This window comes from Leguminivora glycinivorella, chromosome 8 (assembly GCF_023078275.1).
Source record: "Leguminivora glycinivorella isolate SPB_JAAS2020 chromosome 8, LegGlyc_1.1, whole genome shotgun sequence".
NCBI lineage: Eukaryota > Metazoa > Arthropoda > Insecta > Lepidoptera > Tortricidae > Leguminivora > Leguminivora glycinivorella.
Genome location: NC_062978.1, coordinates 6,995,377 through 7,020,551, shown reverse-complemented (window position 1 = coordinate 7,020,551; position 25,175 = coordinate 6,995,377). Strand labels below are relative to the sequence as shown.

At 37.8% G+C, this 25,175-nt stretch overlaps 1 protein-coding gene and 1 non-coding gene across 6 annotated transcripts in view; one reads left to right on the top strand and one right to left on the bottom strand.

Annotated features, from left to right (window-relative positions):
* Window positions 1-25,175, top strand: part of LOC125229235 (probable phospholipid-transporting ATPase IA) — a 144,610-nt gene that overhangs the window by 87,589 nt on the left and 31,846 nt on the right. For all 5 annotated transcript variants that reach the window (XM_048134042.1, XM_048134045.1, XM_048134043.1 and 2 more), the window contains exons 2-6: window positions 10,088-10,217; window positions 21,997-22,180; window positions 22,716-22,876; window positions 23,324-23,521; window positions 24,231-24,355. In XM_048134042.1, the coding sequence (XP_047989999.1) occupies window positions 10,088-10,217; window positions 21,997-22,180; window positions 22,716-22,876; window positions 23,324-23,521; window positions 24,231-24,355 (798 nt within the window). The remainder of the gene's footprint in view (window positions 1-10,087; window positions 10,218-21,996; window positions 22,181-22,715; window positions 22,877-23,323; window positions 23,522-24,230; window positions 24,356-25,175) is intronic.
* Trnae-cuc lies at window positions 4,848-4,919 on the bottom strand. The gene has a single exon. It is a non-coding gene; the product is annotated as a tRNA-Glu (tRNA).

Genomic DNA, 25,175 nt, shown 5'->3' with positions numbered 1-25,175 from the left:
CAATAGTGGAACTGAACCGTGAGTAGTTTCACGCTCTGCCTACCCCTTATGGGAATACAGGCGTTATATAACTTCGATCCATATAATATAACAAATAGAGCAGGCTCCAGGGGGATGTTCGTTTGCAAAAATAGCGCACCTCATTCTGACATCTGATATATATTGTATAGATCCCAGACATCCTATAAACACATGTTGCCAACCAGTTTTGTGGTCCCTCTCCCCCCACCCCGGCAATTAAAAATAGCATACAGAGATTTAAAAAAAAAATCTTCAAACCATGCCGTACGGGGTATCAAATAAAAGGGCTTACTGAGTAGTTCACGAATATATATAATACTATAACATTTCTCACACTTTCTCTAAGAGTTTTTTGGAAAGTTTACGAAAATACTCCATTTTCGAGTTAACTATAAACCACTGTTGATTGAGAAGTTATGAATATACTTTAATAATTGTTATTTTAAATAACTAACAATAGTCCATTGTATACGAACTAATAGTTAGTACAGTAAAAAAGTTGCATGGGGGAGCGAGGGGAGCAATCAAAGATGGCAAATTTCGATACTTCTCTCGTGGCCAAACGTTGTGTATAACTGTTGTTTTAGATTGTTTTTCTACTCCTGCACTTTAATCTGTCAATTATATTGTCCCGCAATGAAATTCCACTCAGAAACCGTAATTTTAAGATATATATTGTAATATCGAAACTCGCCATGTTTGATTGCTCCCACCGTTCCCTCATGCCACTTTTTTACTATACGAACTATTGGTTCGTAAATAATATGCTATTGTTAGGTATTTAAAACAATAATAATTAAATATAGCGGTATTTAATTGCCTGTGTGGTGACGGGTTAAGAATTTCACCACCCCCTTTCTTCCCGTGGGTGTCGTAGAAGGCGACTATGGGATATGGGTTAAATTGTGGCGTAGGCGAGAGGCTGGCAACCTGTCACTGCAATGCCACAGTTTCGTTTTCTTTTAACCCCTTATTTGCCAAGAGTGGCCCTGAAGCTTTAGTAGTTTCATGTGCTCTGCCTACCTCTTTATGGGATACAGGCGTGATTGTATGTATGTATGTATGTATGTATGTAATAATTAAAATATATTCATTAGTTCTCAATCTATAGTGGTTTAAAGTTAACTCTAAAATGGAGCATTTTCGTAAACTTTCTAAAAAACTGTTAGAGAAAGTGTAAGAAATGTTATAGTATGCTATATATTAGTGAACTACTCAATAAACCCTTTCATTTGATACCATTTGAAATATGAATATGAATATGAATACCCCACACGGCATGGTTTGTTGAATTTTTTTAAAATCTTTGTATGCTATATCTTTAATTGCCGGGGTGGGGGGAGGAGGACCACAAAACTGGTTGGCAACATCTGTTTATAGGATGTCTGGGATCTATACAATATATGTCTGAAGTCAGAATGAGGTGCGCTATTTTTGCAAACGAACATCCCCTTGGAGCCTCGTCTAAAACCGAGTTGATTGAAGCCATTTGAATAAATTTTCTAAATTAAATATTATTCGACTCTCTGCTATTCTATCAAAGAGAGGTATATTGCAAGCCGGTGGACGGAACCATAACACTATATTGTTATGACATGACACTTTATGGTTGCGCTGGAAATTTGCCACTGCCTATTATGAAAACTGGACTCGACAGAATTGATATGCCAAATATGCCGATATAAATTAGGTTACCTATCCAATATCCATATATCTTTCAACCATTTTGAAGAGCATACAATGAGTGACGTACCTACCTAACACAATGCTGTAGTTAGAATTGGTAATATCAATTCGGCAACAATAATGCAATTTTTAAGTATTTCATATACATTGACGTCATCTGTTCTCTTCTGTACTACTGCAGCCAGCACAACTTCAGCGATATACATTTGAATACTGAGTTAAGACTGCGTTTACACACGGTGAGTGACGATAATAGCCATAGCCTCCTCAGTCCTCGTCTACGAATTTATTTTGAACTTTTATTAAGTAGGTAACAATAGGTCCCAAATTCAAAAACAAAACGATAACTTCCAGGACTTAGGAGGATAGATTCATAACATATCCCTCGTTACGTATCTTCGCATATTTCCGGTATAAGTTTCAAAGAGTTCACTACTACGGACAGGCTAATCAACAGTATCAACTGATGTGCTCTTGGCCATAGCTGGGCACCGTTAATCAAATAGTTAACTTCGTTAATCGCTAATCCGTTACTAAAAAAGTTAACTTCGTTAATCGTTAAAGCGATACATTTCGACAAATTTAACGTAAGTTAAAGTTAATCGTTAATCCGTTAACACGTGAAAAAAAATGAACTTTTCTTTAAATATTTAGTTGCATCAGTATCCATTATAACGTATTATATTTCTGTAAAAGGCCGAAGTACAGCTAGCCTATTGAACTCTAGGCTGCACGTGGAAGGCAGTGATCGCCTAAGCTACTGCCAAGAGCTGTGTCAGGAGAGATGCTGGCGGTGACGGGACTGTTGTGGCACTTTGGGCGGTAGAGGCTAGGGAAGCGAACGTGGTCGTAAATATGGCTCGAATTTGCTGCCCTATCACTACAACAGTCGCCATGGTAAAGCTTAGGATTCACCGAATCAAAGTTAGTAAAAGCAAATCCACGTGAAGAATACTTTTTTAGGTAATATTTCGGACTTTTAGCAATCGACATCGGTATAACCTAGGATTTACCGGCAAATCATAGGATTTGCCGTACTTCGGGCTTTTATAGTAGCGTTCAGAACGTGTTTTTCGCAGCGCAGATGGCGCCTGTGCCCTACTAGATTAACGGACTCGGAGAAATTTAACGGAAGTTAACGAGTCCGTTAACATTTTTTCAAGTTAACTTAAAAGTTAATCCGTTAATCGAAATGTTAACTTCGTTAATTAACGATTAACGGATTAACGAGTTAATGCCCAGCTTATGCTCTTGGCAATGTCAACATATTCAAGTACAACTCGTAACACAATCGGATCAATGTTACCAGTACAATAAGATCTTGAGTAAGGTACAGCGGGTCAAATCTCGACTGGGGGCAAATGTAACTGGTCCATTTTTTCCATGTTTTACAATGTTTGCATTATTAAATAGAGTGTCCACCGGTTATATATAGTAGGCGTATTCAGTGGATGTCAAACTCAACATCATAGTGTAATAAGGGAAGAAATGGATCAGTTACATTTGCTCCCCAGTCAAGATTTGCCCCGCTGTACCTTACAAAATATTACTGGACATAGGCTAGTCGAACAATGTGTGTTGAACAATTTGTGAATATGTAGCGGCTAACTAGATTAAGTTAATTGTGCTGGTGTGAGCTAAATTTCACATATGTATTAAATACATATAACGATAATTACCTCATTAGGTGTCTTTTCGAGGTTGGTAGTATGGTGTTGTATAAATTGAAAGATAAATTCTTTATGGTCTATATTCTTTTAGGTAAAATAATTAGGCATTGCAATATTTTCATGCCGAATATAAATATAAGTTGGTACTCCTAAGCACTACAAAGACTGCCATTTAAAATAGGTGTAACGATTCCAAATGTATCGTAATATACGTTTTTCTTATGTTTTATGGCAATTTACGTCAAAAGGAACCCGTTATCGGACACAAACGCAGAACCGGTAATGCTTCCTGCGTTGTCACTGGCCAGGAACACCACCAAGTCCGCGATCTCCTCCGGCTCTGCAATCCTCTTTAGCGCTGTGGCTTTTTTAAAGCCCTCTAATACCTCGTCAGGGTTCGGGTAACCTATATTCGCGTATATATCAGTTTTGACCGGCCCCGGAATGATGCTATTCACTCTCACTCCGTGTGGAGCCAATTCTAAAGCGGCGCATCGCGTCAAGTGATCCAAACCAGCTTTAGAGACCGCATACGCACAACCCTGAATTTTGGTATTGGAACGCGTACAGATAATATGCTCGATATATTAATTATGCTACCTTTACTCTTGACTAGATGAGGAGCAAAGAGGTGCGTCAAGAGTGCTGCTGAGCGCAGATTCGTGTTTAAAACGTCATCAAAGTATTCCAAAAACGTTTTGTCTAGTATCGATGCGGGTTTGCTAATTCCGGCATTGTTGACAAGTATGTCTAGTTGGCCAAAGTGAGAGATAGTTTGTTCCACTTTTGTTCTGCAATCTTCGTCCTTGGATATGTCAGCCTTAACGACGAGAGTCTCGCTGCCGTGCCGTTTGCATTGCTCGGCGACTTGGTTGAGCTTTGCTTCGTTTCGGGCCATCAGGGCCACCTTGGCACCTTCCTTAGCCAGTGCTATAGCGGTGGCCGCTCCTATTCCGGAGCTCGCCCCCGTAACTATTGCCACTTTACCGATGAACATCACGTTATTGCTACACCGATGCTAGATGAATACTGCTTACAATCGTGCCCTGGTTGTATTGTTGAAGTTATAGTCCGCGCACGAATATCCATATTATATTTATAGTTTCGTGACCTGAAATAAATAATTAAAATAGATTAGATTGTCACTTTGGTACTGTACTTGTGTAAGCTGTGTAGAATGTCAATCTGATCGGTAAACAACTTACTTATTTGCACGACTTAGGGCCAGTTGCATCAACCACATTTGACAGACACATCATCGTCACGGAGCAGACGTCTATGGAACTTCCCATACAATAAAATTTAACGAACGCTTTAACGGCGACAGATGGTTTGGTGCAACCGACCCTTAGAGGATAGGGGACGATCGATTCTCTATAATAAACGTATATCACGTATATGTATAATAATATGTGGTTCGGTATTATATTGAAAATAAAATTCGAAAGTGCTACAACATGCAAAAAGTATTTCCGATACCGGGAATCGAACCCGAGCCTCCTGGGTGAGAGCCAGGTATCCTAGCCACTAGACCATATCGGATGTTATGGGAAGTGCTGAAATTAGAACTCAGTATAAAACTTACCGCAATATGATAACATTGATAACGGGTAACGACTGATTGTTTTAAATACTTTTTTATTACATTTCGTAAATGGTAGAGATTATGATTGCATGAAATACAAGGCTTCCGCCGCTCCGGTTTCGTACGAGGAGTAAAACAGATATTTTATAACTCATAACTGTAATGATGTTGAAATTAAGTAAAATTTAGGTTATAATTTTTATTTACTTGCTTAAAATATCTTATGTTCATAACTGTGATCGATATCGAAATGGAATCTTTAAGGTAATATTCATATGAAGTTGGACTATCGCTCCGTCAGTTACCATGATCTTGAATTGTGGGTGTTTATTTATATTTGATGTGTAGGTGTTGGTACTGTTCATTATTGTTTTGTTTCATTACGTGTTTGACCTTACTGACGTCATTTTACTATTGATATTGATCGGTCGACTTTGCATGATTAAATTGAATTGACTTAAAAATAGGTACTAAGTAAATTGACATTATAATGTTACAAAACTAGTAAACTTTTTCGACCTCACTTTACGAATAAGTAGAATGTATTCCTAGTTCACCCTTTGGGTGGAAGTCGGATGGCAGTAGCTTTCTTCAAAACAAGTGCCTGCGCCAATACCTGGGATTCGTTGCCAAGGCTCCCATGAGCATAAGCAGAACCAGGGATGCTCTGAGGAAAATCGTATCAACTATGAAGCCGAAATGTTGCTAAGACGCATACCTTTAGTATAGTGTAGTTATTTTGAATAATAAAATTCATCATACATCTCCTGATTTGTCATGTTACTCATGCTGTCTAAAATGGAGATGAGGCTTATCAAATTTAACAACCAGACGTGTGTCTTACTTCTGTTCACAATAATGCCGTAATCGCTCCTATTATAATCACATAAGGTTTAATATGCTTCTGAGTAATTTAAGTTTCTGTGTAAAAAAGTTGAAAGTTGAGTAAATGATTGGACAGCGGCCAAACTAATATTTATACTTCTTACAACAATAGGCAGTGCGACGATAAAGATGTTATAATCTTGATCTTATCTTATAATCTTGATCTTAAACAGAGTCCAAAATACGAGTTGCTGATTAATATAAATATAGCTTTTGGCGTAGAAACTCTAGGTCCATGGGGTCCCAGCGGGAACAAGCTGTTCACAGAAATCTCGAAGCGTCTGGTTGAGGTAACTGGTGACCGAAGAGCTGGCGACTTCCTCACACAACGTATCAGCATTGCGATACAGCGAGGAAATGTCGCCAGTATCCTTGGTACAATGCCTCAAGGGCCTATTTTAGACATTAACTAACTTTTAAGTTTAGTCTTAGTTTCTTATATAATTATGTAAGTAAATAAAGATGTTATAATAAGCGGGGACATAATGTTACATACATTACTGAAGTAGCCGAGCAAGAAGGGAAAGAACGTCTGGCAAGCCATTTACACGCTGAATTACTACATATTTAACTCCGTATAGACATACAGTCTAAGAAAAAACGTACATCGGAACCATCGAGAAAATGTACGGTCGTATAGATGACGCTACATCTTTGGTTGATTCTCAGCTAGACCATATTAAGTAAAGAATATGGGCCAAATTGTCAAATCTAAGGTTCAACAGTTTTAATCCTGTGTCGAGAGATGACAGTCTATGCAATGTGACTATATACATATTTTGCTCCCCCCCCCCCCTCCCCCTCCTTTCTCCTCTTTAGCATGTGGCTATGAGTTACAGAAAGACTACTCCATTTACTTGAATGCTCTTTGTATAGAATCTTAGAATCCCATTATAGTCCTCTCGGGCTACCGCGCCCAAAATGGGCTACTTCAAAGCTTGCAATAGTACAAAGACGATATTTAATTTAATCATTGAGAAAAGGACTTTTTAGCTTCAACAAAAGTTGCAGAGCTTTATTCCAAATCATTTTTGTAGGTGCATTAAGCTTTTCTGTGCGGATGATACGAGAGGCGTGTCATCAAGGTTTTTTACGTGTGGCGTAAGAGTCGTAAGACACGCCAGGCGTGTCATTTTAATATGACAAAAGTTATTCGCCGCCACAGCATAGTTTTCGAAAACGGAACGAATCGGTTACCTAATCAACGAGGATTTTTAAAACATATGTAATTAATCCGGTTTTAATGACTCATTTGAAGGCGTTATTGCATTTCATGAGTGTGTAATTTAATTTTAATCTTAAATGGGATTGGATCCATCGTTTGATTGCCTGTAGAATATTAATTTGATTGATCAAAAATAAAAAAATACATCGTTAGGTTTACGTGACATTACACACCACTAAGTATTTATAGAAGTCAAATGAACAGAAACACTATAGTTTAATTAATGACCCGTCTCAAAGGTGCCAGTCGTTTTCTGGTGATAATGCATTAATCAACTCTACAGTGTACTAGTATAATATAAGAATTTGTTCATGAATTCTTAATTTAATGTTGAATTGTGGTCAAAGCAAGCCAAAGTGACGTATTTGTCATTTGTTTTAAAAATGAATAAAAATGTGCCTTTCTTTATCGGATTACAGGAAAATTCCTAGCGAGACTGTCTCTGAATAGTTAATATTCAGTTCATTGACCGTTGCAAAACGAAGGCAATTGAGCCTTATAAAGTTCTTTAGCGTAGTTCGTATAATGCCACGATTGCCCTTATAGCTGAATAATAGAATCGCCAATCAAAACCCCGCCGCGGTGTCCACGTGCTTGATTACGATCAATAGTAGCAGGTATCTAAACGGACTGGGTGTCCACATTTATCTAAACATGGGATTGCTGAGAGATACAATACAACACGTATATAATCAATGGCCCTCTTCTTTCGACTCATATGAATAGACTATGAATGGAAAGTAGAACTGGCAAAAATCATTGTCGCGTTATTTTTTGTATTTTTCTTGTGTATACATATAATAAGTTTTTTTTTATCTCTTTTTTCAGGCTGACATAACTGAACATGTTTTAAATGCCGTATATGAAAGATAGGTTTATCTCCCGTAGCCTGACAAGTGCAGTTTCATGTAAATAAAACTAAAAACTACTAAGTCTATTCTGTCGGCTGCAGTCTGAAACTCTATTAAAACTCTTTCGTATTTCAAGTAGGTAAAAGCTTTTTTTCAGTTAAATGGATTTATTTATCTTTCTCTCTTTCGCGTTATTTAGCGCTGGTTTTAGCTTGTTTATTTTTTATTTCACTATCTAATACTATTCATAGATAAAATTCACACGCTATATTTAGCATTTTGTATATGTAATGAAACGTTTTTATTTTTAGGTTTTATGAAAGATTAAAGATTTAATTATGCGACCGAGTATGTTAAAGGGGTATAATAAACAGCCTTTTTTTTGTTCAAAATAATAATCAAGGTTTTTGACTTCAAGAAAGGTAACTAACTTCCAAGGAACAAATTACGATTAGTCAAATTACATATGACCTGAAGTGACTACTAATATGACGAAATAACTAACTTCCAAAGAACAAATTATCTTTACTCAAATGTCATATGACCTGAAGTGACTAATATGATAAAATAATTATAAACATATATTTGTTTTACAGTTTGGGCAATTCGCTGTTTAAGCAATCCTGATTTGTTTTTTTTGAATAAATTTTAATATGTAATTCAATTGGCAAATATGGGACATAATAAAACTGCGTTGGTTATAAAGCAATGACACCAATATATTTACTTGTTGGAAACACATCAAATATTCGACAAGGGAGTAAAATCATAAACAGGGTTACTATTAAGTTACATATAATGATATAGTAAAACATATCTACTAATTTTTAATTACAATTTCATTAGTCAATTTCATTAATTTATTCAGGTAGTTTTCATTGATTAATTTCATAGTTAAATTCAGATAATTATTATGAAATAATCAGACATAAACAGTGTTGTTGTCGAGTTATTATGAAACACTAAAACATATTAACTTTTTAAATACATTTTTATTAATCCATTTCATAAATTAATTCAGATAATTTTCATTGAATAATTTCGTAAATTAATTCAGGTATTTATATTTATTAAATAATCAGATTTAAGGCACTTAAAATAATTACATAAATTAATTCAGGCAATTATTATTATTATATAATCAGATCAAGGTACTTATCTCTGTTCGTGGCGCTGGTAGAACTAAAAGTGACCGCTCGCCAGCGAGCAGCCCCTTTTATAACCAACTCAGGTAAAGTGGCCGGATCGACCCGGTTTTCTTGTCAATTAGCATTATTGCTTTAAATTTAAATGTTTGAGTGAAAAGTACCTTCAAATGTTACATTTTTAAATATTATGATGACAAATCCAACACTATGTTAAACATACTTAGTGCAGACACTGCAGACGAGACGACTTCCACTTGCGAGCAACATCGACATAGGGCTCTACGAACATTTGTGTCGCTTAACTTCAAACTGGTAAATCCATTCTGCTATAAGGTTGATTCTTTTTCAGGTTATATATATATTTTAATACATAATCAATCTTAAAGCAGAATGGATTTACCCGAGTTTGAAGTTAAGCGACACATTTTACACATAAAAGCATGTTATGTAATGTATTATACAACCTGTAGGATGATTCAGTAGACGTGAGCAAGATCAGCCCTGCTCATTCATTAATCAATTATTAGCAACTGTTTCGCTCATATTAGGGATATTAATAATAGATTAACCTTACCACCCTACATACTTTTGTAATACCTATACCGATACTTGATGTCGCTGTCCTAAGGGCACGCGAGTCGTTCAAAAGGTCCCACACAAACGCATGCCAGGCTTATCTTCAGCGACTCTTCCGGCCTCGCTCCAGCTTGATACGGATACGATACGATAATTGTCAAAAAATGTCTTAACAGTCAGTTTCATAAATCATTGATCATGAGCCTGATGTATTAAGTATTAGTAGTTTTAACCGAATAATCGTAATTGTCCATACAAAGTATGGAAAGTTGCCGAAGTTTACCTATGAGAAAATCTCAGAATTTTGGAAAGTTTCGGTCGGTACAACAGTACTCCAAACTTAATGTAGTGTACTTTTCGTTCTATCCGTTATTAGTGTATTTATTCAACATTCTATAGAAACTTAACAGAAAAGTGAATTTATATTTGTTTCTTAACAGATGAAGATGAAGCAACGACGTCCGGCCTCACGGACGGCGCGCCGGGCGACGTGCAGAACCGCGTCATCTTCGTCAACAGGCCGCAGCCGCAGAAGTTCCTGTCCAACAAAGTGTCCACCGCCAAATACAGGTACCTATGGATCTCCGGTCGACACTGGGCAATGTGCTCGTGCGGCAAATGTTCTATGTAGACGTGCCTCGATCGAGGCAGGTCGCTCGGCCAAGAAAAACGTGCATGCTCATGCCTAATCCGAGGCACGTCTACGCTGAATGTTTGCCGCGCGAGCACATTGGACCCGACAAATCACGTTATTTTGTTAACCGACCGTAGCCGAGGAATTCACCAAGCTATCACAGCATTTTTTAAGTTCTAAATTTAATAGATCAGTAAAGCAAAGATTAGGTTTGTAGACAGACGTGATCAGTGTGGCCTCGTACTGTCTATATTTTAGTGGTGTGAGTATTGTTCGCAATTGTATGCCAGTTATTCTAACTGACATGGCGCCATAACGCACAGAGATAAATGAAATGCAACCGACTCTGGGGTGCGTCGTATCGTACTACTCGTAATAATGAGCCATTGAGAAGAATGCGAACCATGCCATGATCGATTGGCGACTTGTCTACGCGCCCAGTTTTCAGCCAATTTATGGAGTGTTTGTTTTAATAGATTATTAACTAGATACCTAATTACCTTTACTTTATTACATTCAAAGCGTAAGTAATACAATATCATAGAAAGTATACAGATACAGGATTTAGCTTTTAGTTGATGAACACAACAAAGAGTACAAAATTTTGTTATTTCAGTGTGATGATAACATCAACGTAATAACGTGCCCATAACATGTTAATGGGCCGAAAGTCCTTGCTCTAATCTAGGTTTTATAGTTATTAAAACTAAATACACCCATACTATTGTATCATCCACCTTGTCCTTGTCCATCTCACTAGGACGTACAGTCGCCATCAGATATATCGGAGCTGCCAAAGCTCTCACAAATATCTGAATACGCACTCTTGACGTCATGACCAGACATCGTAACTTCAGCAATTTAGGTGTAGCATTGTCGAATTAAATGAATATACACGGTAATCGCAAAAAAAATTGGCCATTTCATACATTTGGACTGTCATGAATCATGTCATGATGCCGCTCATTTCTATGGAACAGTAAATTTTTTTTCGCGATTTCAGCATTGGTCCCATAATAAAAGTTGTTCATTATTTTGCGTCCGTGGCCCACAAATGGTCTCGCCGGAAGATCAGCGCTGACTGTATGGTTAGCATTATGCTGAGGCGGGACCATTTCGTGGTAAACGATAATTTTATATTATGTTATAATAATTAAATGTGTTAGTTTGTATTTGAATACCTTTTTGTAATGTTTACCACGAATAAACGATTTCTATTCTATTATGACCTCAAAAGTCACTATGCAAAGTTTGAACAGTCCTTTTATTTCACCCTGTATACATATATTCCAGGTAGAATAGGTAATTACGATTAATAACAATAAAATGAGCCTTAATTGATAATCTGCCTAAAAAACACATGTATCATATCCTTTATTTCTATCATGCTGCACCGAAATTGCTAGAACAGTTACGAAGTCTGGTCAATTTTTTCCTTTTTTTTTTATGTGAGGAGGCAAACGAGCAGACAGGTCGCCTGATGGTAAGCGATCACCGCCGCCCATGGACACCCGAAACACCAGAGGTGTTGGAGGTGCGTTGCCGGCCTTTAAGATGGGTGTACGCTCTTTTCTTGAAGATTTGAAGGTCGTATCGGTTCGGAAATACCGCAGGCGACAATTCATTCAATGCATTCCTTTAACTTATCATGGAAATTAGTGTGTAAATCGCTTGCCCAACAAACTGATTTACGCCCCTCTTACTTTAAGATACAGTTTCAGGGACCTTGATCCATTTTACGTTATGAAATTCGCAGTAAGATGAAAATATTCTCGATCTTGAGTCTGAGACCGCAGCGTGGGCTTTTAGGTAGGTATTTTTCATAATGTAGGTAGGAGTACGAAAACATTTAATTAGAGAGCTCATAATATCCCTATTGTAAATACTTGTTAAAGGCATATCCCGGGTTTTTCGTCTACAACTCTACATAGTATATGATATTTATTATATTGTTCATGGAAATCTGTTCCTGCCTCGCGGTTTATTGCAGTTAAGTTTCTTGCGGTATTTATCTTTGTATTACTTTAAGGAAATATATACCCCCTTATTCATAAACGTACTCTAAATTTATCAAGCCGATAAAGTTCGGTTGTCCTTTTCTATCACACCAATACGTCGGAAAGGGACAAACGAAGTTTATCGGCTCGATAACTTTAGAGTACGTTTATGAATAAGGGGGATAATTGTTATAAGATAATAAATATGTGAACCTAAGATGCATAAGGAACACTGATACTCGCTTTAAGCCTGCAAAACACAGATAGTTTAAGGTTTTAAAATATTGAAACGTTTTACCCCCAACATCGTCTGCATTAGAGTATAACGGCTCAGCCACGACATTGGTCTAAGCGCGACAGCGGGGAGCGGCGGCCATACATTGGAGCGAGACACAGCGATGGGACTTTTCATTCGCACGTATGGCTGCCGCTCACCGCTGTCGCGCTTAGACCAATGTCGTGGCTGGGCCGTAACGTTTCTCAGCTTCATCGGAGTCGTATATATACGAAAATACGTGGAAAACGTCTTATTTCGTCGTTTCTTATAAGCCATTGAAAATTTCAACAAGAAGCGCTGCATTAGCATATTGGGAGGCATGTTCGAAAAAACTTCAGCGACTCTAGGGAATTTATGTGCACTGTGCACGTAAAAGATCACGATAATGTAAGATAAGAACTTTTTTTTTTTGCAACCGTAATTACAGATTATAGAGATAAATATGGCTTATGCAAGAGACCTTGTCATTAGAAGAAGGTAAATTAAAAAACTTATCGCGTAGAGTTTCGCAAGAGTAAGCCCATTAATAATAAAAAAAAAAGAAGTTTACTTTACCATACACTTTTTTCTTATTCCACGCTGTTTGAATCGATACACAGTTCAATATAAATATATCTGATGAGAAATCCAACTGTGGGGAAACTGGAAAAAGATAAGAAAGCTTTTTTTTCGGCCGACCTGCAATTAACGCTGGAGCATTACGTACGATGACCCGGTCAGAAAACTTTGAGTTGAATTAAAAACTTTGGTATTCATCGTCATAATATCTACTTCTAGAACCTACGCTACTTGTCCCAGCTCTGAACTATACTCCTATTTTTAATTAGCCGGAATTATTGTAAACAAAAGTGTGGCCAGTGCTATAAAAAAATTGCACCATTCGAGGTATCAAAATTGCCGATATTTTACAGGTTTATTAAAAATCTTTACATATTCCATTACACAAATAATGACTCTGTTAAAACGAAAATAAATTTCAACACTAAACGTTTTGGTATATTTATTGAAATTAAAAAGCCGTTTTCGTCGGGTAGTTTGTTTATTGCACTGGTATTACTTTGGAAATGTACCTGGGCGACCAAGTAGCGGGCCGCTAAACATTATTTTTCAGCAACTTTTGAGACTAGGTGGTAGTGAATTTTAATAGCTAATTAAAACCGTCTGTGTGCGTGTGGATTGAGTGAGCACCTTCCGAAAATAAAAAAAAATATGCTGATCATTTAGTAAAAGTTCTAAAACAATTGTAAAACGAATCTCTAAATTTGTAAAAAGATAAATCAAAAGATACAGTCATTAACATGTGCTCACTCAGTTCTCACAAACTACCAACGAAAACAGTAAATGTATTCATTTAACATATAATATTTATATACTAACATTTAGTAAAAAATATGCCAGCCTACCTCTATAAATTTTAGATCACCTAGTTACGTATTTAATTTTTTACAAATAGTTTCTTATGCTCACTCAATCCTCACACTTTTGAAAAGCCGAATTTTGATGAAAAACATAAGATTTAGACCGCTATTATATGTGTATAGTTTAGTAAAAGTGAAATGGGAATTTGTAAAATACAAAAGGAACCACTAACGTGTCAGGTTTTTTATTTATATGGTGGTTATAAATTTAATTATTGGTTTTGTAAGTATCTGATATGACAGAACTTCGTCAATTTTGGACCGATTTTTATATTGACTTGCATGGGATCATAATATAATATAACAGTCATTGTGTTCGATCGCTTCACGATTTTAAGTATGTAATAGAGTGACCGTTAATAACTAGTTAAAAGTAATTTGATTTTCTCTCGGCCCTTACTATGAGAACCCCTGACTTGAGCTGCACGTGTTACTTTGACAGTGACAGCAGTTTGTTTACGTTTATTCCGTTCAATTCGTAATTGGATTTATAGTCTCATCCATTTGTGATCTGGATGTCGTCGAGCCATCGGATGCCAGGCGCTCCTTATATCCAATTTATTTTTATTGGTGATATATTTGTACAACAGTAAAAAATATGACGTCAGTAAATCCGCGGCGCCCTTGCGGCAGGGCGCTGCCCCACATAACCTTTAAGTAACGACCTAACGACAGTAACGACCGAGTCAAACATTCCTCATTGTTGACTTACGTATTTCACTAGCCACTGGCGGCTGGTGAAAATTTCTGCTAGGCAACACCAAAGCAAAATAGTACATTGTGCAACAAGGGGAGGAAGTTGAATATTACTAACGAGAGTAAGTTAAATCGCGACGGCTTGCCGGAGCGATTTAAAGACTCGAGTTAGTAATATTCATACTCCCCGAGTTACACACAATGTTTTTCATCACATTTGAGAGAAAAATACAGAGGAAACAGTTATAAGGCAAAACCTTCAACCGGCGGCGTTGCGACCAGTAGTGTATCTTGATTTACATCAGATTATTCATATTAAATCCATTGTTTTTGATAACGAACACTTTTTGAACGAAAACAAACTCGAAAATATTGCGTATAAATTAAATGCAATGTTCAGAAAAGCAGATAAATCATATAATTGAACTAAAATTTCACTTATCTTTCAGCGGTCAAGCGCGAGTAGAGAGCATGTTGTCAGATTATAAATTACTAGCTTTTACCCGCGGCTTCGCCCGCGTAATAAAAGTATTCTTATTGAAACGTTTACAAAAAATAAGATTTTCATTTGGATCCGTAGGTTTCTTTGTAGGTACATCTGTCCGCGATTATTTCGATTAAGGTAAAGCGGGGCAATTCTCGACTGGGGGGCCATTGTAACTGATCTATTTGCTGTACGGTCAGCCAAGAACCTTACACTGCTTTTTGGCTGACTGTACCTTACACATATTATTATTGTTTTAAAAGAAATTCTTGCAATGATTGTAGAATTGTTACACAGCGACCACAGCGTAGGTAGTAGGTACGAATATGTATGTATTTGACCTATATAAATATTTATACTGGGGAAACTTCATACAACCCACATAGCCAGTATCTCGACGCTATGGTCGGTAGGGTAAAAAGTACTTCCTTGCATTTTGCTTATACTTATTGCAAACGTAAACATATAAAAGGCAAGCAAACAACGATCTTCTTACAGCACATTGAATATAATAGTTATCACGGATGCAGGATACTCGCCGATGCCTACGTACTAATCCCTTACCACTGAGCCACCTGCATTTTACACTGCCTAGATATCGATTGCCGACCGATTATTCCGACCCCAATCCCTATTCTTATCCCCGTCCCTATCTCTATCCCCGTCCCCGTCCCCTATTCCTATTTCTATCCCTATTTCTATCCCTATCCCTATCCCTATCCCCGTCCCTCCCCTATCCCTATCCCCGTCCCCTATTCCTATCCCTATTTCTATCCCTATCTATACCTATCCCTATCCCTATCCCCGTCCCTCCCTTATCCCTATCCCCGTCCCCGTCCCCGTCCCCTATTCCTATTTCTATCCCTATCCCTATCCCTATCCCCGTCCCTCCCCTATCCCTATCCCCGTCTCCGTCCCCTATTCCTATCCCTATTTCTATCCCTATACCTATCTATACCTATCCCTATCCCTATCCCCGTCCCTCCCCTATCCCTATCCCCGTCCCCTATTCCTATTTCTATCCCTATCCCTATGGATAGGGATAGAAATAGGAATAGGGGACGGGGACGGGGATAGGGATAGCCCTAACCGTAACCCTATCCCGTTCCTGTCCCTGTCCCTATCCCTGTCCCTGTCCTTGCCCCTGTCAAATTATCATGCTAGGAGGTGAACTTTGAAAAATCCTTTCTTAGTGCTCCTCTTATGGCTATTTTGGTTATTTTAACCCTATTGCACTACAACAGGGGAGAAAATTTCTTTTCCACCTCATTAGATTTTAAAATCGTTGTATTTATCGTGATCAGCGACTCGATAAACCATAAAAACGATACCCATATTGTGTTTTTGACTTTACCCCCTTTGCACCCCTTTAGGGGTCAAATTTTCAAAAAACCTGAAACATGTATTTAGTCATATGTCTTTAGGAATCCTCCTGTGAAGTTTCGTATAAAATAGTCAAACTAATCTTGTTTCCCCATACAAACTTTGAACCCCCATTTGAGCCCCTTAGGAGGCGAATTTTGAAAAATCCTTTCTTAGTGCTCCTCTACACTATATAAGGAACCTATGTGCCAAATTTGACATCTCTTAGGGCCAGCGATTTCGGCTGTGCGTTGATATGTCAGTCAGTCAGTTAATATCTTCTTTTATATATATTTTTGATATTTAAACCCCATTGTACCACAACAGGGGAGAAGGTATTTCACTTCCGCCTCGTTAGATTTTAAAAACGTTGTATTTATCGTGATCAGCGACCCGATAAACCATAAAAACGATACCCATATTGATTTTTTGACTTTATCACCCCCTTTTCACCCTTTTAGGGGTTAAATTTTCAAAAAACCTGAAACACGTATTCAGTCATATGTCTTAAGGAATCTTCCTGTGAAGTTTCGAATAAAATAGTCAAACTAATCTTGTTTCCCCATACAAACTTTGAACCCCCATTTGACCCCCTTAGGAGGTGAATTTTGGAAAATCCTTTCTTAGTGCTCCTCTACACTACATAAGGAACCTACGTGCCAAATTTGAAATCTCTAGGACCAGCGGTTTCGGCTGTGCGTTGATATGTCAGTCAGTCAGTCAGTCAGCTTCTTCTTTTATATATTTAGATAACAATTTATCTCAGTTAAGTTTACGAAATAAATGCAAAACACACGGAGATAATTGTAAAACATAAATAAAATGCATTTTTCATACCTTATAATATAATATCTTTTATAGCAAATAGACAAATTTTGGTTGTGCAATAAAAATCCTTGGCAGATTGAAACATCCTTTGAATTGATTGAAGTATTGTACGGATTGTATTCATTTTTAAAACTAAATCCATTATTCCCTTGGGAATAAAATAGTACATTATGCCTCAGTACACGTAGACGTAATGATACCTTTAAACAGCAAATGTGATGAAAAGAAACATACCTTAACATTGGATACTTTACTAGTACTCAATTTTAGGCAAGCCGGCGCACGGTGGGAATCGGCCTGTATGGACCAGCCGCTGCTGATGCTAGCCAGTTGTCGTTTGTTGACATTTCTGTGGCTTTTTATAGGATCAGCGTACGTAGCCAAATGCACAACGTTACAATAATATCGTTATCGAAGCTAGCTATGTCTATCGCTCTTGTATTGGCGCAACGGAGCCAGATTGCGTTTCGATGAGCGTTTAGCTTCAACGATCATCATTTCGGCTAGGCCGGCTGGGCAGCCGAAATCTGCCTCCATTATTAGTAGTTGAGACATTTTTCCTACTTTATAAAAACAATGGGCATTCAAACATTTAGAAAAAATGAAAGTGATCATTCATTTTAGTCCACCCCATTTCTATCCATGATCAGAAATTCATAGTAATTCCATAATAGCAAATTGTATTGACAGTTCTTATAAAGAAGCCGATTTGACTAGTAGGAAACTAGCCTATTTTTAACCGCCTTCCAAATCTCAAAGGAAGGGGTTATCAAGTCGTCTGTATGTTTTTTTTTTTTTTTTTTTTTTTTTTTTTTTTTTATGTTTGTTCCTCGATATCTCCGTCGTTACTAGACCGATTTTGAAATTTTTTTTTTTGATTGAATGTATTTGCATACAGATTGGTCCCATTTTTCTCAGAACCCAGTTCTGATGATGGGATCCTGGAGAAATCGAGGGAACTCCTCAAATCTGAAAGGCATACATATCGATACCTTTGGGTTCAATTGGCGTAAAGGACAAAATGCAGGTTTTCAGGAGAAGCAAAAAACAACTTTTTTTTTAGAAAAATGTTTATATCTTTTTTGTTTTTTGACCTATATTTGTGACGTATATAGAAAAATATGTAGATTTTTAGTATCCTTAACCTAGTGTAGCAACCGTAGTGATAATCTAAACGGTTTAGAAGTTAGATGGTTGTAAAGGACACGTCAAAATGCTATGAACGTCCGTTACACCCACGATTTTTTTGAACAATTAGAGTTGATAGGGTCGTAAATGACGGTCTTAGATGATTTTTATACAAATTCGGGGCGTAAATGTAACCGGAATGGTACAAATGGCAACTGTTTTTAGCTTAGTTTACAACTGAGAAACTTGAAAAATGTATCGAAACGTAGTTAATATGGCATAGAATAGCCACAATAGTGTTACAGTGTATATTTATCTAAATATTTAGCAAAGACAAAGAACAAGACTATTTTATATCCAGTTTTGCAATAAAGAAACAACATTTGCTTAAAAACTATCTAATATTTTGGAAAGTTATTATTTTAGTACTCGCCGCTGTGGCGCTGTCTCAATAAGTTACGCATTCAGTATTTAATTCTAGCAGGGAAACGCTTTCGTAGTTTAAGTAAATATAAAAACACTAATGGTAATCACGTAAACTTTAATCAGCAACTGTGAACAGTAGACTATATTAATACGACAGTAAGTTTAAGTCTAAAGTAGAAAGAAGTTCTAAGAATAACTAAAGAGTTAAGTACCTATTTATAAACGCAAGTTAGGACGCGTATACAAACTGTGACCAACTAATAAATAATAGTAACTGTAGTCAAGACTACCTACTATGTTGATTCATATTTTTGATAATTTTAAAACAGAAGGTTGTTATTTAGTCTAAAACCTGTTAAATAAGAATAATCTTAATTATGAGTTCAATCCTAGAAATATTATAGTCAATGCTTTAAGTACCTGGGTACATAGCCAAGTCACCAAACGCTAACGCTCATTCGCTAGCGAAACGCACCTGTTATTGTCGCACTAAATGTTAGTATAGTCTACGTTAAAGTATACTGCCGGCGTAGCTGAATGGCAATCGTCGACGCCAGACGCCGACAAAAATGCTGTCTGGTGCAATACGCAAGAGCGATAAAGATATATAGCTACGAAATAGATATTATCGTGAGCGTTTGTGCATTTGGGTACGTACCCTGATTACCATAGTGTTTTTTTTTATTACCTACATCTCGCCACAGTATAATAATACTACGAAAGCGTTTCCCTGCTAGAATTAAAGGCTGAATGCGTAACCTACTGACTATTCAGACAGCGGCGAATACTAAAAAAATAACTTTGAATTTGTTGCCAAAGTATTAGATAGTTTTTAAGCAAATATTGTTTCTTTATTACAAAACTGGATAAAATAGTCTTGTTCTTTTTTGTTGCTAAGATAGATTTGATAAATAATACACTGCATTAAACTAATGTAGCTATTCTATGCCATATTAAGTACGTTTTGATACATTTTTCCAGTTTTTAATTGTAAACTTAGCACAACATTTGTAGTACCATTTCGGTTACAATTACGCCCCGACTTTGTATAAAAATCATCTAAGACTGTCATTTACGACCCTATCAAATCATGGGTGTAAAGGACGTTATAGCATTTTGACGTGTCCTTTACAACCATCTATCTTCTAAATCATTTAGTTTATCACTACGGTTGCTACACTAGGTTAAAGATACTCGTAATCTGCATATTTTTCTTATACACGTCACAAATATAGGTCAAAAAAACAAAAAAAGTTGGTTTATCTTTCTCTTGGAAACCTGCATTATATGTCCTTTACGACAATTGAACCCAAAGATATCGATTACAGTTGCGGATAAAATATTTTTAGTGCTGGTCGTAAAGGACGCAAAACAAAAAAACTTGTCCTTTACGCCCAACTTTACCACACTACTATAGAAAGTGATCCTTAAAAAGTAAGGGCTTAAAGGGCTACAATATATATCAAGGTGACTTACGACTATATTTTTATTTGTAGATTTCCTTTACGACACAAATAATAATTTATAATTAATAACTTGATATTTACGCCCCTTCAGAAAAGCTATTTTTGCAAGTCCATAGTAGAAAATCTTGGTCGTAAAGACAACTTTTTAAGAGATATCGAAATTTTAACTACACAGATCGATAGCGCTTGAAATTCTGAACAAAACTGTATATATAACTCATTTTCGCCAAAATGTCCTTTACGCCAATTGAACCCAGAGGTATCGATATGGTGATTTTTGTGTTTTTAAAGGAACAGCATGCATTTACGTACGGAACAGTGACATTTGGTGCAGTGGAACTCCTGATGATGGTCAGAATGGATCTCCTCAAATCTGAACGGCACACTTATAGTGACTTTGGTATTTTTATAAGAACAGCATGCACTTACGTCCAGAACAGTGATATTTGGTGCAGTGGAATTGCTGATGATGGTCAGAACGGAACTCCTCAAATCTGAACGGCACACTTATAGTGACTTTGGTATTTTTATAAGAACAGCATGCACTTACGTCCAGAACAGTGACATTTGGTGCAGTGGAACTGCTGATGAAGAGTGAGCCGCCCCTGGTTAGAGTTCCGTTCTGATAATCATTCTCATCTGTAAGTACTTCAGAATCATCCAGATTTCAAAATTGGTTCAGAAATGACGGAGATATCGAATAACAAACATTAAAAAATATACAGACGAATTGATAACATAATCCAACATTCAAAGTAGGTATTTATCACCAGAACCCCAAAGGAAGGCGGTTTTTTTTTTCTTAAAAATTATCATGATTGTATTGTCTTCATCGCCAGTTTTTCTTCATCAAATATCCAACATACTCATATTAGTGTAGGTAGATAAGAACAATGAGCCAGCATCAAGTTTAGCGTAAACAAACAAAAGTAAACAAAGCCTATTCGTAGTCCTTGGAACGGTTGTTTACGCCAGGGACACCTGGCGCGGCGCCATATCGGGTGTCGCGGGTCGCACCGTGGAAATGGGTCAATGGACTAGGCTAATGGAGTGAAATTTTAAAATTACTTTCTGTAAATGATGTTTGAATAAGTTTGGGGTCAATGTTACTATAGATTTTTAGTGCTTTCATGTCCAAGAGCGTAGAAAGTACAATTTCGGTTGTTTCGTGTGGAAGCGGTCATAGATTTTAACCAAGTATAATGTAAGTCATTTCTTTAAAATCAGTCATAAATCTTTACCAGACATGTAAGGTGACTAGATAAACAGAATGTCTAGGTACTTCGCCAAAAAGATGTAAGGTACAGCGGGGCAAATCTCGACGGGGAATGTAACTGGTCTATTTTTTGGCATTATTAAATAGAGTGTGCACCGGTTATATATGGTAGGCGTGTTCAGTGGATACATGTAGAACTCAACATCATAGTGTAATAAATAATGGAAAAAATGGATTAGTTACAATTGCCCCCAGTCGAGATTTGCCCCGCTGATGTACCTTATGTGACAAAACCACCATTATACTAAAATAAATTGTCTACCGATCAATTTAATCCTTCTCACTCAATTGGTACACATTGTCTTGTGATTTTTTGCCTCCTAAATTGCGCTTCTTGACCGTTATTTTTGTTTCCAGCCTGGCGTCGTTCCTGCCGCTGTTCCTGTTCGAGCAGTTCCGACGCTACTCCAACTGCTTCTTCCTGCTGATAGCGCTGCTGCAGCAGATCCCCGACGTGTCCCCCACGGGCCGCTGGACGACCCTCACGCCGCTCTTCTTCATCCTGTTCGTGTCCGCCGTCAAGGAGATCGTCGAGGACTATGTAAGTGTTGTCTCACAAAAGCTGTGGATTGAGCAGTGCAGCAGCTACTGCAACTGTTTCCTGCTGATAGCGCTGCTGCAGCAGATCCCCGACGTGTCCCCCACGGGCCGCTGGACGACCCTGACGCCGTTGTCCTTTATCCTCTTCATGTCGGCTGTGAAGTAGATCGTCGAGGATTTTGTAAGTGTATTGACATAACAGAGACGTCTTTGCGTTTCTATGGCACTGCCTCAAAAAAAACAACTTTACTCCTTTAAATTTGTTTTTTATCACGCAGAAACGTCTGCGAGCGATATTACATATTTTTAAATTAAAGGAAAAAGCCAGAAGTCGCAGGTTCAAGTCTTGCCGGAGGTCTGAATTTTTTCATTTTTCCTTTAATTATAAATATGTAACTTTACTCCTGTAATATTAGTCGATAGTTTTATCGATTTCGATTCGTAAAGGGTTCATAAAGGATCCAAACATATGAGCGATACTCGTTAGATCAAAGTCTTCGTGTATTTTTTCTCTAACGTTCCGTGTTGTTTTCTAGAAACGTCACCGAGCCGATGACGAGACAAACAATCGGCGCTGCGATGTGCTCCACCAAGGCCGCTGGATGTCCCTGCGCTGGTCCGAGCTGGTCGTCGGAGACATCGTCAAAGTTATCAACAACCAGTTCTACCCAGCCGACCTGGTATTGCTGTCTACAAGGTGAGAACTGAGAACAATTTCAAACTGCCACCTTTTCGGGTTTATAATAGCCAGCAAACTAGCAGACGAGCCGCCTGATGTGAAACAATCAACGTCGTGGAGGAGCCATTTAAGCATTGCTGACGCTTGAGAAAACATAAATATCTACTTATTGAAAACCACCTTATATCATAACGCAAAGGCGCCTTATTTCACGTTCTGCATGTTCTAGGAAGCGATGAGGGATTTGCCCCTTTATTCTTGTTATGCCATTTACGAAGTCAATCTGCGCTAGTTTGTCTTCTAGCATCTAGCAAGCCCAGCTGCTTAAAAGAAGATGTCCCGTACAGTCATTTCAACCTTTATTTTGACCAACCAAAATTCTATTTGGCTTGCATGTTCTGAGCGGCTAGATGGCACGGATTGCTTAATATTGACCATTTAATACTTTTTATATTTGATCCTCAGCGAACCTCAAGGGATCGCGTTCATCGAGACAGCGAACCTGGACGGCGAGACCAACCTGAAGATCCGGCAGGCGTCGCCGGAGACGGTCCGGCTCGACCATGCTGACGCGCTGGCCGGATTCACCGCCACTATACAGTGCGAGCCTCCCAACAGGCATCTTTACGAGTTCAATGGCTTGCTTAAGGAGGCCAATTCCAAGTGAGTGATGTGACCGTGTTTGTTTAGAACCCTGGCCATTTTTTAACTTCTGGTTAGCAGAAACGTCTGCAATCGATGCCACTAGGCTTAGAATAAATTTAAAAGTGGAAAATGTCTGCCTTGGGTGAGACTTGAACTCACGGCCTCTGGATCGATCTGGAGAGCGCTGGAGTATCGATCCAGAGGCCGTGAGTTCAAGTCTTACCCAAGGCAGACATTTTCCACTTTAAAATTTATTCTAAACCCTGGCCATATTTTTCAGTAACACGTTTTTCTGTTGTTGCTAGAGCGTTGCACATATGTTCAGTCTTAGACTGCTTTCCACTTCGATTATGTCCAAAAATGTATCAGGAGAGTAAATCAGAGCTTCAAATATCTAAAACGTACGCATGTCAGCTTTGTAGTCACAAGAGACTAAATACTATGGTGACTGAAGCAAACAAAGCTGGGAGCGAAGCGATAGATGACTTAGCTCCGACACAATGTCAGGTCTAACTAATAAAGGTTGCTGTGATGTTCTAGTCTTCTAAGGGTGAATTTTACTTTACATCCAGTCCGGGGGCCAGTTTCTCGAAAGGTGATGTTAGTCTAATAATATTAATGTGTTGCCATGGCAACCCATTCGATTTCACAATTTGTGGACTAATAATATTAGTCAAATATCGTTCGAGAAATAGGCCCCAGATAACCTTTGTTGGTGTGCCCCCAGGACGATTCCACTAGGGCTGGAGCAGATGATGCTGCGCGGCTCCAAGCAGCGCAACACCGCGTGGCTGCACGGCGTCGTGGTGTACACGGGCCACGAGACCAAGCTCATGAAAAACTCCACCAAAGGTCAGTGCAATAATTCAAAAAACCAGCTCAACCAGTAGACAGAGGTCTTGCTACCCAGGGCCATTCCACGGGGGCTAGAGCAGATGATGTGGAAAATAAAAAATGCCCATCACATGCGCTGAGCTTTCTCGATGCTGCTTGCCGCACTAGTGACTAACGCCGCTGAAATTGAGGTATTTGAAGAATCACGCCTAGTTTCTTTGGCCGAATTATCAGTTCCTTAAGATTTTGACGATACTTTTTAGTTGTTAGTTATCATAAATATGAGCTATATGTACAACAGCGCTTTTATTTTGACCCTTATTATTACGTTGTCAACAGCTGCAATTTAACATTGGACAAAAATCTACAATGGAGTCCTCATATAAAGAAACTAGCAAGCAAATTAAGTTCAGCCGCATACGCCGTTAGGAGAATCAGGCAACTGACTAATGTTGAGACAGCTCGCCTAGTGTATCATAGTTATTTTCACAGTGTAATGTCATACGGTATTCTGGTTTGGGGCAAAGCAGCTGACATACAGACTATCTTTGTATTACAAAAGAGAGCCATTCGTTCTATTTACAACTTAGGAACACGTGAATCAGTAAGAGAACTCTTCAAAGAAATTAATATCTTAACTGTAGCTTCCCAATACATTTATGATAGTATAATTTATGTTGTTAAGAATTTAGACTGTTTCACTAAGAATTCTGATATCCATAATTATAACACTAGAAACAAAAATAAGCTTGCCATAAAGAAGTTTCGTGTCCGTAAAGTACAGAAGTCATTTGTTGGGCAATGCATTCATTTTTATAATAAGTTACCTGACACTGCT